The 16,521-nt window shown below is 37.2% G+C and overlaps 1 protein-coding gene across 1 annotated transcript; it reads right to left on the minus strand.

The window, feature by feature from the left end:
• Positions 1-205: 205 nt before the first annotated feature.
• Positions 206-13,838, minus strand: Trim9 (E3 ubiquitin-protein ligase Trim9). The gene is made up of 9 exons (XM_088240741.1): positions 12,768-13,838; positions 10,426-10,521; positions 9,453-9,686; positions 8,617-8,776; positions 5,256-5,395; positions 4,156-4,294; positions 3,420-3,644; positions 1,771-1,943; positions 206-1,181 (listed from the first exon to the last, which is right to left on the minus strand). Exons 1-9 carry the CDS (start codon positions 13,467-13,469, stop codon positions 1,062-1,064), a joined length of 1,989 nt encoding a protein of 662 aa, XP_088096867.1. The 5' UTR covers positions 13,470-13,838; the 3' UTR covers positions 206-1,061.
• Between the last annotated feature and the right edge of the window lie 2,683 nt (positions 13,839-16,521).

A 16,521-nucleotide genomic window follows, 5' to 3' on the forward strand; every position in this document is an offset into this window, starting at 1 on the left:
TAAGAGTGCATGAATACAAATTTCTCCCATAATTCATTATTTAAACATCCTACCAAATTTCTAACAGGCTCCTTCATTGTTCTCTTCGTTACATTCCAAGCTTTAGATTATCTATAGCAGTAGGAATTACCAAGTGAATAAGGGACCTTCACATCTTATTCTAAATCCACAAAAACAATTTTATATAGTAATAAATAGGTATACATTTCATAGCTGCGTTGGTTTTATTGAAAAATCAACCAAATCAGTCTGATATTAAAAGGCAATATTTTTATTATTTAGTTACTAAATGGTAATTACATGAAATAATCTACCTACCCCGTGATGTGTAGTTAGTACACATTGCATCTAATACCTTTAATATCTCTGTAAATAAAATAAATACTGGGTTAAGATTTTCAATATTCCTCCATTATACATTTACGTATTGATTAAAAGAATAAATCATTATTGGGCATAGAAAAAGCATTTTGAAACAAATCGGAGATGAATCACTAATACATTCAAAAGTTTAATGTGACGTATGTTGTATATACCGAATATAAGGCTGTCTCAAACACTCTTTACGTCTCACTTACGATGCTATTGGTATATTCGCGAGCGAGAGACAAATTCACATGTCACGCAGGCCAGTAGCAAAGTAACATGTACCACTATCACAGTATGCTAGTTTTGCACAGTTGCTTTCGCGGTATCTCTGTTCACGCTGCGAACGCCAGTCAATGGTTTTTTCATATTTTTAGCAATTAGCTTTTGACTTAAGTTATAAATGATTGAAGCAATTTCCCATGAATATTCTATTTTAATGTATTTTAAGTATGTTCAATTTATGGGTAGAAACTTAATGTGGTCAAAAAGAGACGAAGTAAAAAGTAGGACATTATGATCAAGTTTTTCAGAATGTCCTGAGACCTTAGATACACAATGTTTCAGTCATTCAAAGGTACGCAGGATGAATTTGATTCAAACTAGACTTAAGTCACTGCCTCAGCATGGGGTGTTATGTTTAGTGGACAGTGGGTAAGATTGGAGTTACTCCTTGAGGACGGTTTCTTCTTGTGTCAGGGTTCGTCCAAGTCACTAGGCGGCTCGAGAGCGGGACACAGTGTGACCGCTACACCGCGGTTCAGTGAAACAGCCGGGTAAAACACACCGTAAAGATCAGTAAATGCGATTCCACCCTGTAATAAATGTTCACAATATATACGGGGACAATATTAATGAATTACTATTAACTATTCTTTAGTGTATATATAAATTCTGTGTATTTTTTTAATCAAAAGTTTGTACTATATTTTTTAAACGTATTTAATTCCTGGTTACTGATGAAGATACTTCAAATTTACATGCAGATAAATCGATTTTACTTCATAGACAATTTAAGTCAGCGTTGCCAAGCGGGAGGGGGGAAGGGGGATAGGGGTCGCTGCTTTTGAGTCACAAAAATTGTTCATAACTTATTTACCATTTTTTTGTTGTGATTTTATTTCATAAGAAAATTTTCCAATATTTGTAGCATTTCTATCGATTTCAGTAGATTGCTCACAAAATTGGCAGAGTTGGCAACCCTGATTAAGGACAACTCCTGTAATCTTCCCATTGTAATCAGAGCACTGGACTGGCAAAGACTGATTGATTGAGGTGTACTGTCATCGGTGTACCAATGCAGTGCCCTATGCACTTCAGGAGGCGGATAGGGAAATGATGATGGTTTTTTATTAGAAATTCTATGCAAAATGGACAGGGATAAAAGTCAATCAGCATGATTACCTGCAGTTGGCCATCCACGGTGAAGCGAAGGGTGTGAGAGTCGAGGTCCAGCAAGACCCCGACTTCAGAGCCCGGGCCGATGCCCCCCTCCTCCCGAGAGTGGTGTTGGCCCCCGTGTTGGAACCAGGAGCGGGATCCATCTATGTACATGGCCCATCCACTTTTGTCCTTTCCTATAAACAGGTAATCCATCATTTTATATAACATCATCATCATTATTCCCTTTCCACACCTAATGGTGCTTAGGGGACTGACCATTTTTGTTACATGAAGGTAAGATGAATAGTCTTACGCTTCAGGTACCAGTCCAGGGACTATGGAATAATCTGGTGTGAAAGGTGTCTTTTAAATAAATATTTCATGTCAACCATGTCGGTAATCGAACCCGAGACCTCTTTCATGGTAGGCAAATGCGCTGACCATTACACCACGAGGCCGACTATGTTTATATTTTATATATCTGCATTAATTAAAAACTGCCCTGTGCCAATATTGAATAACATAATAATATGAACCACCTTATCGATCTATCAAAATAACAGGATTTGAATCAGGTTGCAGTTCCGTGGCTAGAGTCGCGGACTCACATATCCAAACCCCACTATACCAAAACTTGATTCCCATTTTCTAATAGTGAGTTATTTACAACTGGTTGAAAATGAAAATATTTGTGTAAATCATAAGAACGCAAATATTTTTAATTATTATTTTTTTCAAACATTCAAACTCTAAAAACAATCTCAGCCCAATAAATACTTTTTTTTTATTTACGAGCCACAATTCTCTCCTTTATTTTGTATTATAATTTTAAAAATACCAATACATATTTTGATTTCACTGCACAATTTTTTTATTACTGGGGCAATGTTTGCTCTTCCATATCGAAGTTTTTTATTACTGGCAATGTTTGCTCTTCCATATCGAAGTTTTTTACTGTTTTGCTGTTGTATATTTTTTCAAATTCATGTTATTGGTAGAAAATTTTGTACGAGTTGCTCGAAAGGCCTGACGGTAAGATCTAATTCGTTTGGTCTTACCGCGCGACCAAAGAAAGGTAGGTTGTTTGCTGGTCGCTAGCTAGGCCCGAGGAACCGGCGGTAACGAACGATTAGAAATGTATGGTAAAATCGCTCGCTTTTAGGCCTCGAACATAAATTTGTCGCGCCCGCCACAAGTCTCGTACTATGGCCATGTGTGGCGTTTTTCATATGTTTGAAATTTAGCGTCCGCTGTCGCTACCGCACTAGGCCTATACTCCGGAGAGCCCCTAACAGGTCATTAAAATTATCAGCAAATAAAACTTTTCTCTTTTGCAGATGTGCACATAAAACAAATTCATACCAGCAATGGCAGATATCAGTAAAATCCAGATCTATATCTTCTTCGCTTTCAACTTATTTATGTTTAGTGATGGACTATCCTGACATCATACGGAGAAAGGCCGTAATTACAATTTATGTCAAAAATTGAACAGTACAGTAAACCCCCCTATTACGTACACTCGTATAGGGTTGTTTTCCTATAACGTGGTTCCCCGTATAACGTAGTAGGTCCGTGTCATGACCTTGATAGACACGTTCAGCGTAACTAAGCGAAAACCGCTGGTCAGGAATATCGAGGTCCCACTATAGGTAATAATTTGTAATCACCCAGCATCTTGTCTCTGGCAACGTCCGCTCTCGCGACGCCAAAGGCGGGGTCAGCATCTGCGCCGTAGCGGTCGACTGTGAGCCTCCAGTAGTGCACGCCCCGGGAGAGCCCCACTCCCGCGAGCGCCACACGATGCTCCCAGCCCGCCACACAGGCCCCCAGCCCCGCGCCGCACAGACTCAGGCCGTCCACGCGCCCGCCGCCCTCCCAGCTGAACCAGGCCACTGGAAAACCAACATTACTTGTCAACTAATGCAAGAATAATCTTAAGTCAGTGAAAATACACTCAATTTACTGTTTTATATTTTTGTATATATATATTTATACACTATTGTTTATTTAATGATAATCAACGGTCAATTAAACCTTAGAACATGTTCGCGGATACTTTGTTTCACAGGGTCCACTCATATGGACACACGTGTGAATAAAAAAGAATGGAAAAAAAAATACCTGAACATTTCAGCGTTCAGCGAGGAAAACAAAATATCATGAACCAACTAGGAAATTCAAGCATGGTAGACTAACACACCAACCACTACAATACGAGGCGGCCCAATCTCCACTTCATTTGCTTTTTCAGGATTTTTACCTGAGAGAAGCAAACGAGTGGAAAACCCTCATTGAAGATTTTCTATTTCACACACAAAATGTTATTCTTCACCTGCCTGAACACAAAAATAAATAAAATTATTAGTGTGAATTTTTTAATTCCAGAGATAAAAGTATGTTTACCCGGCGCAGTTTGTAATCCAATTAATTCGCTGTAGATCCCTTCTCCGGTCGCATTGAATGCCTTTACTCGAGCATTATACAAGGAGTTAAAGTGGAGCCCATCCACAGTACACATTGTCTCTCGACCACAATACACCTCCTGGAATTTTAAAAGTTATTTTAGCTTAATCATGAAACAAATTAAGATAAGAGTGCCTACAAACACACAAATTAATGATGATTGTCAAAGTTTGATGCATATCTAACTTTAGTTTCGACCGGGAGACAGATTTAGAATGTATTCGTTTTAAGTGATTTTGATCGTTCTTAACAAGTAGATACCGCTACACATGATGCGTGATGCAGGAGTTATAATACGATGGAAATGTGATCAAAATATCACAGTTAATGTAGCAGACATCGGACATACAGACAACAGATTAGCGAACTGTAAAATCAATATACACTAATATATAGAACACTCATATCAAGGCCGTTGAAATGAGTTGAAACGATTTAATTTAGAATATTTAAATTCTGAACTTTTAACATCTTTGATTGGTCTGAATGTTAACCGTAGTGGTAATGACATTGTTCAATCGGTTAGATTGCACAGTGCAGTGAGTCCATTAAAATATATTTTTAAATTTACTTATGTGTGCGTGATAGAACGGTTACGAACACAAACAAAATATGTATGTTTACTTGGTTCACCGACAGGCTCTAACTCATTAGAATAGTCTTATTAAACATTATAATGCACTCCACTATCTAACCAGAAAGACCAATATGCATCATTTCATAGTGAAAACTTTTTGATTTATTCAGAATTTAAATAGTTTTGAAGTGGCTCTTTTTTATCACAGAAGAACATGAAAGAGAAATACTTTAGCATTGAACGCGGAGTAGAGTTTCGGCGACACTTATTGGTTGAATTTTATCATGATGACGCAATGAAACAATTACAATGATACACAGGTTGAAGATAGATTTGTAATGCGGCCCTGGTGTTCAAAAGTCACTGAACAGAAAAAGTCTGAAAGTAAAGTGTCCGCGCCATGGGTTAGCCTTACCCAAGGGTGAACACATTATTATTTTATGTTTAAAAATAATAAAATTACCCGGAAATCCCCTCCATGACCATCATCAAGCTCCAGAACATATCCTTCTATGTGACTATGTATGGGAGGTATCCAGGCCACTGTCACTGAGTTGTTCTCCGCTGCGCACAGCTCGGGAGCTAAGCCCGGAGCTCCGGGTGCTACAAATTAATAATTTATTTGAAACAATATTTTGAATGTCATTATGGAGGCACTGGATTTTGGACTGGACCTGTGGGGAATCAAGATGTGACTGATAATTCAACAGATGATGGAGATAGAAAAGGGCAAATATATGGCTGGCTTGCTTTGCACACTCGTAAAATTCACTTTTTTGTGGATGTATGTAATATGGAAGTCTAGGCATTTACAGAACTTATAATCTGTCACTGGCTGGTTTAAGTGACTACTTTACATACTGTGTAACATTCACCATTTTGCCTATAATTGAACACTTATCTTTCTTCAATATTTCTATCTGTTGATGCTTAGTGAAGTAAAAGAGCTGAAACTTTTATTGTTGTGCAGAGATTCATCTGATAAATTTCACACTTCATAAGCCTTATGTCTACATTTTGACAAACTAAAAATATGATATAGGATTATACGAAATTTACACAAATTTTATAACCTAAATGATTACAGCTGAAGAAATGTACAAAAATAATTTTACCTGCTGGTTGTCTGTCTTCCCCATTCACAGCAGCTTGTGTAAGAGGTCATATTGAGATTATTATATGGATAAAAATACGCATAAAACAATTTGGTAAATTTTGAGATGTCGGAAAATGTATTATTTTTGGGTAAATGGCAAAAACAATTCCCGTTTTGTTCTAGTTGATACTAGGACATACTATTTCATCTGTGTACCTGCTGATTAGATTTATTATACAGGATGCGCTTATGATGATTTTATGTCAGTATGTAAATATTAAAAAACCTTTTTGAAAAAAACAACTGATTTCTATATATGAGGTATTTTAATTTAATTTGGCTCTTTACAATTTATTTGAAGTAGTTTTTGAATACAACATCAATCAAGTGGCCGCCCTTTTGGGCTAAAGAAAAATGTGCCCTTTTTACTACGCATTTTCGAGCATCTCGGGCGGTATAGCGATGATTTCGGAACTAATGTTTGCCTCGAGCTCGTCAATGGTCCGAGGCTTACGCTTTGTTTTTTAAATAACCCCATAAAAAGGAGGTCAAATCTAGAGATCTGGGTGGAAAGTCGATGTCGCCTTTTTTTGATATCTCACGTTCAGGGAATTTTCGTTGCAGAAATTGCATTGTTTGATTTGCAGTGTGGCATGGCGTACCGTCTTATTAAAACCAGTGACCATCAAGACCTTTTTGTGGGCAGGCATAATGAGTCAACATCCACCGATATGGATTCCCATCGCCGGTTCCGCCTTCTCCGAAGAGAAATGGCCCGATGATGGTTTTTGCGCCGGACCAAACAGTCACTTTTCGGCTGTGCAATGGTTTCATGGATCTCGTGTGGATTCTACGTTCCCCGAATGCGTCAATTTTGCTTGTTAACGGAGCCAGAGAGTGTGAAATGGTCTCCGTGGGTTATCAAAATTTGCTTCCAAAAATCATGTTCAGTGCCAGCCATTCGAGCGAATGTTTGGCCGTATTCCAAACGGCCTGTCAGTAATATTCTTTGAGCCAATTGCGCTTTATACGGATACGAATGTAAATCATCCTTCAAAGTGTGCCACAAAGTGGTGCCAATGATGACAAAATGCTGAGCACGGTGACGATAGAACGCATGTGGGTTCTCGGCAACACTCTCTTACCGCTTCAACCAGTTCATTGCGACGTCTTGAGTATTGATGAACGGCATGTGGGCGATCATGCAGTTTCCCGTGCTCAACAAAATTTGACACCAAACGACTAATAGTGTTGTCAGACAGTGCTTGTTGGCCACAATATTTTTGACGATATGATTCTTCGTTAGAATTGTACTGAATTGACGTTTCAAAAACATGTTTACTCAAGTCAATTGGTTGATAAATATCAAAGTTATTCAATGTTTACATACCGGCATAAAAGATGGCGCACCCTGTATAACTACAGTTCGGTACTGAAATTGTTCATCCTAGAATGTAACATCTATATATATGCAATTAAGACCATTAATTTTAAAAGGCAGTGCTACAAAATTCCTTTACTCATGGTGAAGTAACATTGTGTTACCTCAAGCAAAAGAACTGTTAAATTATTTTTTTTCCATAAAAATTATAATATAATTTAGACCTGCTACAGCAAAATGAATTTAAAATCATAAATATGCCGGTCATGTAACTAGTGTGCACTACCGCTTACTGCCAATAACCGACTGATTAAACGAATTTCTTATTTGGTTTTTGTCTCTTTCACACAAACACCGCCCCCAGAACAGCATCTCTTTCTTTCTTGTTATAAGTTCTATTCTCGCGTCTTTTCTTATACAGTAAAGTCTTGTATCCTATGTAGACTCGTGTTACACCACAGCCACACAAGAGTTAATACCATTGATTTGATGAACTACATTTCAAATTAAAGTTCATGTTATAAAGTAAGATCCCGCTTAATATTATTCCAGTATTGGATTCCCCAAAATCGCACACGATTTTGTTGTTATGATACACGCATACCATCTCACAGCACTTTTGATATCATCACATTAGAAACGCATGTTTTCTGTTCCACAGTTGATTTATAATTGGTCATCTTACACTGGTTGAAGGGGTGAAAGAAGAAATTATGATAGAATATTTATTTATTTAACATACAGATTTATTAAATTGTTACCGTCAACAAATATATACACAAATTTCATGTAATATTTTTGAAATGTATTTGGGGATGGAAAAAAATCACACACATGCAAACTACTTGTTTTTTTACTAAAACAGTAAGGGGTATTTACTTTTTGATGGGCGGAGATAGCAGGTATTGGAAATAGACTTCTAATATACTGACATTTGGATTTAACTTAAAAACTGACTGGGATAGGAAGTCAAGGGGAGAGATGACACATTCAAGTCAATATTTCAAAAAAAATTCTTTAAGTTAAATATAAGATCATTTAAATATTGGTATATTATGGACTTACATATTTGGATGCCAAAGCAGATTTTTATATTGTGTTAGAATGTAAGATGGGTCAAAAATTGTATAAGAAAAATATAACCTACTGATAAACGGCAGTTCAGTATGTGAAATGATATTATTATTATATTACATAAGCTAGCAGCATTAAGCTGATGCATGTACATCCAATACACTGTGATTTAAATATATAAAAAATACACATAATACAATAGAGAAACATACATTTTTATGTTAATTTTTAAAATGTTTATTAAATAAAAATAAATGGAGACAGTTTTCTTACGTTTCATTTGTATGAAGTTGAGTTGGTTTATGGAGGAGAGGAGAGAGCGGTCATCTAGTGTCAGGTCGGGTCTCGGGGGAGGCAGGCGCGGTGGAGCCTGGAGGGCTCGTGCACAGTCCACTCCAACTCCTGCTGCGCGACCACTAAGCAGGGACCCCACCTAAACACCCATCACAAGTCGAACCCGATTAACCGAGTTGAACAATATACGTTTACGATTCCTATCATAATTGCATTACTCTTGCACTTGAGTTACCCATTTACAAAATTCATCTTTTCCAGTTTTTATCAAAAATGAACTGAGAATGACATTTTATGGTTATTAAAAGAGGTACATAAACCTTTATTAAAAAATTACAAAACCATTATTTTACAGTCAATATCGTCTAATTTCAAAATACATTTTGTTTGTCAGCTCCCCATTTTCAAAGTTATATTTTCTACACTTATGTGTATTTTGAATTACCTGAAAATAAGAGATTTTGTGCCCGATGGGACAAATGGCACATATTACGATGCTGCGTCATACTTATATGCAATGTTTGTTAAAGTGCACTCGGCCAACGTCGAGCCGTTTTGTATCTACCTACTTATTTTTAAACCAGAAAATTATTAATGAAAACTTGCGGTTTTTAAAAATATTGATAGTTATATCATTAGAATTGTAAAAATCCACTATAAATATTTCAAACATTTTAAACGTTATTCCCGATTTGCAAAAATACCCTAATGTTGTTTTAAACCATTTTATTGAACACAGTCGATATGTAAATGCTATTTTAAACTAAATAGGGAGGATAAGCCATCCACAGTGAAAAAAATAGACAAAATTTTACTTGTAAAAAGGATGCACTCTCAGTCTCCTTAAGTGCTTCTATACAGAACTGTAACAAGCCAGTGGCACTTTGTAAGCGGCGTGTACACGCTGCTGCTTGTTCTTTCATATCCCTCATCCGGCCATCTCTGTCGTTTCTTATGGATTCCAATAGAGTTTCTCTTCTTGCCCTTATTGCTTCCATAAGAGCCTCACATTGAACGGTGACTTCATTTTCAAATTGCAAGTACGATTCCTAAAAAACACCGTGAAAATAAGCACTATAAAAAGTCACAAAAAAAATTATAGTCAGGTAGTCAATTGTCCTAATATTGGAAAAAAGTAATGATTCAATACACTGTGGAAAGAATACTTCTCCATTTAATTATTATATTGTGGTCTCGTGTTAGTATCACAGGCTATGAATTAGAGGTCTGAGGCTCAAACCTTACTCTACCACAATTCCCATACGACAAGATGAAAATGCTTCCAAAATTTTATTATAAAATTCTAACGAATATAGAAAAAACAATTCTGATAAGAAATGAACTGGAATTGCATTTATCTGTTTCCAACTCCTAATTTTTTTTTAATGTTGTTTAAACTTTAAATTTATTGTACTTATAGATATACATAGTGATAGAAGTGGAAGAGTAAGGTTAATGACTAGAATGAGAGTTGCTATCAATTGAAATAAAATAGCCAATAGTAATTAAAATTCTGATCATGGGGTTGCTGCAGGTGGAGTGATGACGAATACGGAAAAAACCAAAACATAGGGGGGAAAAAATTTATCATCAAAATATGACGATGATCGAATATTACAAATATGGGGGCTGACAAATGGGGTTCCCACTGTACCTCAAGGGCGCTTTACATAGTGATTCTATGATATTAGATGAATTACTGTAGATAGACTCTTTGTGAAATAAAAAATGGATTCTAGGTAATATACATATTAATTCAGGCTTATTATAAGAAATGAGATAACTTACATTTATTTTATCCGATAATGTTTTAACCCTTTGTATATATTCAGTCATTGCAAGAGCCTTTTCTGATAACAGCTGAAGGTTTTGTGATAACTCAGTCTGTAAACAAAATATATAAATTATGACACAATCAAAGTACACATTAAAAAGAATGAATACACAATAATCATCACTATTCCCTTCCCATCAATATTCCTAGGCTCAACTTCTGAGGTGCGCGACCTGGGTATCGTTTTTGATAAAAAAATATCCTTTATTAGGCACATAAATAATATAACTAGTAAATCTCTAAAAATGTTAGGCTTCATGTTACGTGTGACTAAGGAATTGAAAAACATAGGCACTTTGAAGTGGATGTATACTTCATTAGTGAGAAGCCGGTTAGAGTATAACTCTACAATATGGACTCCTTACTGTCACCAAAATTCTCTTGAAAGAGTCCAAAAAAAATTCTTACGGTATATAAATTTTAAACTTAGAATCAGTCATGAATTTTTAAATTACGATTTTTTACTAAAAACATTAAATTTGTTAAAACTTAACGATAGAAGAAAAATTATAGACCTTTTAAATTTATTCAAAATTGTAAATTCAATATGGGATTGCCCTGAACTATTATCTCTCATCAACTTCAGGGTGCCTGGAAAAATGACTAGACAGGTGCCACCGTTTTGTAGCAACAAATCACGGACAGTGTATACTTGTAATGCCGTATTAAATAGACTTCATGAACTCGGCAATAGTTATTCCCACGTATCTGATATCTTTAGTGTAGGGTATTGTTCTTATAGAACAAACCTTTTGAACTTTTTCAAAGATGGTGAATGGTAATTATATTGATTTATTCATGCATTTCATAATATATATACCTATACATACGGTTTTTTGTTCACTTTGCCTAGCTGTGTGAAACAGTACTTATGATTTTCTTGTTGTTTTACTGTAGAATGTTTTATTATTTAAACTTTCTACTGAATATGCTGTATAATTTTTAGGTTAACTTTTTAAATGTAAATCTGGTATAATTTTTGGTTTAATTTTTTCTTTTTTTAAAATATTTTTTTATAAATCTTGGGTATAAGGTAATTCATGTTTAAAAAGAAAAGAAAAAAATATTAAGCCAAATATGTTAATATTATAAATGTTTGTAAAAGGCAGATTTGCCGTTTATGTTTATAAAATAAATAAAATGAAATATTCCCTCATCCACATGCAACGGTAGATAGGAAGTACAGCAGTATTGGCACTCCGATAGCAGCGTTTAAGGGACCATTTACAATATATACATCAAGGTAGGATGATCAGTCCGAATGCTTCAGTATCTTCATCGGTACACATCGAGACGGTATTCTTAACATTTCTACTATTTCTATCTACCGCAGTATGGTCCGCCGACTTGTCGATACGTGATTTCATTAGATGTCGAATGATCGGCCACATAGGCCTAGTTTTTAAATTCAAGAATAGGTGGCACTTGAATCTTAGCTCTGCGTTCAATGCTAAATTAAAATTAAAGTGTTTCTCTTTCGTATTTTAAATAGGCTTGTGTAATAAAAAGCAATTTTAAAAGTTAATTTCTTTTTTTAAATTTCAATAAACTGTAATTAGCAAAAAGTGCTGGCTTGAACATGATATTTATACGATATTTGACAATTACTACACTCCACAATTATTTTTTTGGGATTTTTATCCGAGAGTAACTATTTAATTGAAAATACTCATCCAAGACTCTGGTTCTATTCCACACACAAAACTGTATTCTTCATTCACAATAATACAGAATTATAAAATCAAACAATAAATATTACCAATCAGGAATTTTTGTGGTATCTGGGCCCCGATTAAAATAGGAAGTCAACAGAGTAATTAATATATTACAACATAGATGAATAACATTTATAGAATGAAATATAGAAGTTTAGGCATTTACAGGGCTTATGATTCGTCATAGCTTATGGTTTAAGTGGTCACTTTACACATTGTGTAATATTCACCATTCTGACTATATTTTAACATCCATATAATATCTGTACCTTAGAGGATAAACCAGAGGAGTCCACTTTTTGCATATTTGAATTGAATATGCAGAAAAATTTACTGCATATCATTACGTTAGCTAATTTATTTATTTATTATTGTTATTAAGTATATAAAGGTGGTTACACCGCAAATTTCACTGTCCCTGGACCGGCACCTGAATCGTAAGACTGATTACATTACCTTCCTCACGTAGTAAAAATTATCTAGTCACGCTGCAATTCGGAGTACCAATGCAGTGCCTTATGCATCACTGGGTGAGAATGGGGGAAGGGTAATCATGAATAAAATAAAAACATCTTTAGCACCTTTTGTGTTTTACAGGCAACAGCTAGCTGCTGTACTTCGTGGGCGATGTGTCTCTCCTGAATGCACCGCGAGCAGACGGCCCGGCGGCAGGGGGCGCAGTGCGCCAACAGCGCCGCGCCCCCGTGCTCGGCGCAGCCGGGCCCCGCCGCCACCAGGCTGTGGCGGGACAGAGGCCCCCGTGCCGGGTGCCACGACTCTCGACAACCATCGCAATACATCACGGAGCACTGTTCGCAATGGACGGACGCGGCTTTGGGAGGAATCTCCTCGCACATTTGGCAAGATTGAATATTTTCACTCTTCACTGTTCCATCTCCGAATTTCTCTATTATCCTCTGCATAACTCTATACTTGGGCAGGTTGTTGGCGCCGTTTTCGTCGAAATAGACGGGTTTCTGGCATGTCGGGCAGGTGAGAAATAACGCGGTCGGAGGAAACACGGTGCCGTGGGCGGAAGAACCCACAAAGCTACTGGGACGGGAGCTGCACACCACGCCGCTGTCTGTCTCGCTGAGTATGGATACCTTGTCGGCTTCCTGGTAGTCTCCGGAGCTGGATGAGGCGACGCTCTCGGATTCGCTTCCCGTTACCGACTGCTGCAGGCCCAGAGCGCAAGCTAGGCATAGCGCGTGCCCGCAGGGAAGAAGCACCGGCTTTTCGAAGAAATGTTTGCATGCTAAACATCGTAATTCTTCTTCCATTTTTGGTTCACCCGTATTATTACGAAAGCACGGACATTATACTAAATTACACGCTAAAAATATGCCCTCATTCGCAAACAGTCCAAAACAAGCCGCCAGACAAAACATTTAGACACAAAGGGTGGGTCAGCGACCCTCAGCCGTCAAACTAAGAAAAAAAAATAGGCTAAATCAAGTGTCGATTTTTTTTACAAATAAAATAAAACATGTAATTGAAATATGACTGCATCCATAGGGATAGATTCTATCCTACAATTTTTATACTTTAAAAATATAAAATCGCAGATTACTTATTATGTTATAAAATTAGCTACTAAACATCGTTCCAAAATCCTCAAACATTTCCAAAGTACAAAAACATTCGAAGATAATTCCAGAGATTATAGATAATTCATCACCCATCGAACATAGTCTTCTTCTTCTTCTTCGTTTTTTCATGGCCTTTTCACATCTCAACTTGGGTGTTCTGGCCAGTGTCGAGTAGTTTTGTTTTTTTTTTACATATTTACACATGTGTTAGTAATATAATATGTACAAGTTAGTATGTTAGTATTTAATATAATATATACATATAATAATAAAACATAATTACAGCTTTACACCATTTACAACTAGATATTTACATAGGATTTTAAATACACGTTTATTGGGTGGGGACAGGAGAGTTAGAATATGAATAGGGAATGGGATATTAATATCAGAGAGGTCGGATAGGAAATCAGGATAACAATCATTTATGGGGCATCCAAAAAAAATATGGTTTAAATCTTCCTCATCTAGCTGACATTCGCAAATGGCAGAGTCCCGGACATGGATTCTGAACAGGTGAGAACCATTGCAGCAGTGCCCAATGCGCATTCTGCATATGGAGGATGTCTCAAACTTGTTCAGAATCACTTTGGAAAACCAAGGCTTTTCTGTAACATTTGGTTTCAGTTGGAAAAGATGTTTACCCTTGGCTTGGGAAGAGGCTACCCAATATTCTTGCCATGTGCGAAGTTGCTTCTCCTTCGTCATAACAAGGAGATCACCTAGTGGTAGTAAATTACTATAGGCAGGATCCCCGGAGTGGACCGCCTCCTTTGCTAACGCGTCCACTTTTTCGTTACCGGGAATACCACAATGGCTAGGGATCCAGGACATAACAATACTCTTATTGGATGCCTCTGATATAGAAAGAAGAAATCGAGTTTCCACGCAGAGCTCATCCTCGGGATAAAAGGATGGAGGGGATTTGATTTTTTGTAAGGCACTCAAGGAATCCGACAGGATTAGGAACTTGCTATATTGTGAGCTTAAGGCGTATTTGACAGCTTCTCGGATTGCGATACATTCTGCGGTAAATACAGATGCATTCTTGTGCAATTTGTACAATCTTTGAAAGTTGTTGTCTTCACAATATATAGCCGCACCCGTATGGGTTGCCGAATCTGACCGAGATCCATCAGTGTAGATAATTTTCCAACCTATCCATCTTGACGACCGAATACGGTTGAATGTACACCGGGGCTGTAGGTGGCTTTCGACTCCGAATGTGAGTTCAATACTTGGGGCATAAATAGAAGTTTTAAATGGGAAACGATAAAGGGGAAGAAGGTCTTTAGGATAAATGTTAGATTCGAAAGATTTGTAAAAATGAAAACTGTTGACTAGTAAAGGGGGTGGTTTATGAAACCAAAAAGATGAGGATGTCACGCAGTCAGAGAGAAATTGTACCTTTTTGAGGAGCAGGTTGTTTTTTTGGACAGAGCATTTTAGAAGAAATCTATCCGCCAAGTATTGTCTTCTCATACCAAGTGGGGGATCACAAGCTTCTACTTGTAAAGCGTTAATTGGAGATGACTTCATGGCTCCGACGACTAGTCTCAGACTTTGGGATTGGATCCGGTCAAGTCTTTGGAGATTCTTTTTTGAACAAGGTTCTAAAAGGAACGAGGCATAATCTAGATGGCTCCGGATATACGCAGTATAAAAAAGTCTCTGTATAAAAGGGTGGCTCCCCCACCATACTCGCGAGACTGCTCTTAACGTATTCAATCCGGCTTGACACTTGTTTACTATATGATTTATGTATGAGTTCCATGTAAGATGAGTGTCCAGAATTACTCCCAGGAACTTAATCTGGGACGTAAAAGGTACTATCTCATCTCCGTGTTGAATTTTTATGGTTGGGATTTTTCGCTGTCTACAAAAGGTTATGGCATTACTTTTACCAGTCGATAGATCCAAGCCATGTTCCACTAACCAATTCCTGATGTTTCTCATACCTAAATTTAGAGTATTTTCTAGATTATTTGGGTCCTTCCCATATGTATACATGAAGAAGTCGTCCGCGTATTGAAGCAAACTTGTCTCTGAGGGAACAATTCCGCTTATGTCATGCGTATAGATATTGAAGAGAATCGGGCTCAGGACAGAACCCTGAGGTAGTCCCTTGCTCAACTCTCTCTCCACCACAGCATGACCGCGAACACTGATTTCTACCTTTCTGGAGAGGATCAAATTTGCTATAAAGGAAGTGAGTTTTCGCGGGATTCCAATTCGTAGCATTTTAGCTTCTAGAATATGGATAATAACATTGTCATATGCACCACTTATGTCCAGACAGACACCTATAAGAAATTCTTTCTTAGTAAGAGCGGCTCTGATATCAGATGTCAGAACCGACACGCTTTCGATAGTGCTCTTTCTTTTCCTGAATCCAAATTGAGACTCGGGGAGAGTTTTCGAGCTCTCCACAAACCAGTCCAAGCGTTGTCTCACCATATGTTCCGCCACTTTCAACAGTGTGGAGGAGAGGGCTATGGGGCGGTAGGAAGACCCAAAGTTTGGGTCTTTGTTGGGTTTAAGGATAGGGATAATGGATTGGGTTTTCCATGAAGGGGGGATGTTTCCTGATTCAAAGATCATGTTGATCAATGATAGGATGTAGGAGAGGGTAGGATCACTGTTATGTTGGATAAAACTATACAGTATACCGTCAATCCCTGGAGCTGAGTCTGTGAGCCGGGTCAGAATAGTCTTCAGTTCATCTAAACTGAAGCTATGATCT

The sequence above is a fragment of the Micrasema longulum genome, unplaced genomic scaffold (assembly GCF_059751315.1).
Source record: "Micrasema longulum isolate JH-2025_06_02 unplaced genomic scaffold, ASM5975131v1 h1tg002578l, whole genome shotgun sequence".
Taxonomy (NCBI): domain Eukaryota; kingdom Metazoa; phylum Arthropoda; class Insecta; order Trichoptera; family Brachycentridae; genus Micrasema; species Micrasema longulum.

Bases quoted from the DNA above. Each gene is read 5' to 3' on its own strand.
- Trim9 (XM_088240741.1), bottom strand. From the start codon at position 13,469: ATGGAAGAAGAATTACGATGTTTAGCATGCAAACATTTCTTCGAAAAG. The intron at 8,777-9,452 runs GTAAAATTTTGT...ATGGGTGTTTAG, and splicing joins AGAGTGCATCCTTTTTACAA to GTGGGGTCCCTGCTTAGTGG. The intron at 1,182-1,770 runs GTAATCATGCTG...CATTTATTACAG, and splicing joins CCGTGGATGGCCAACTGCAG to GGTGGAATCGCATTTACTGA.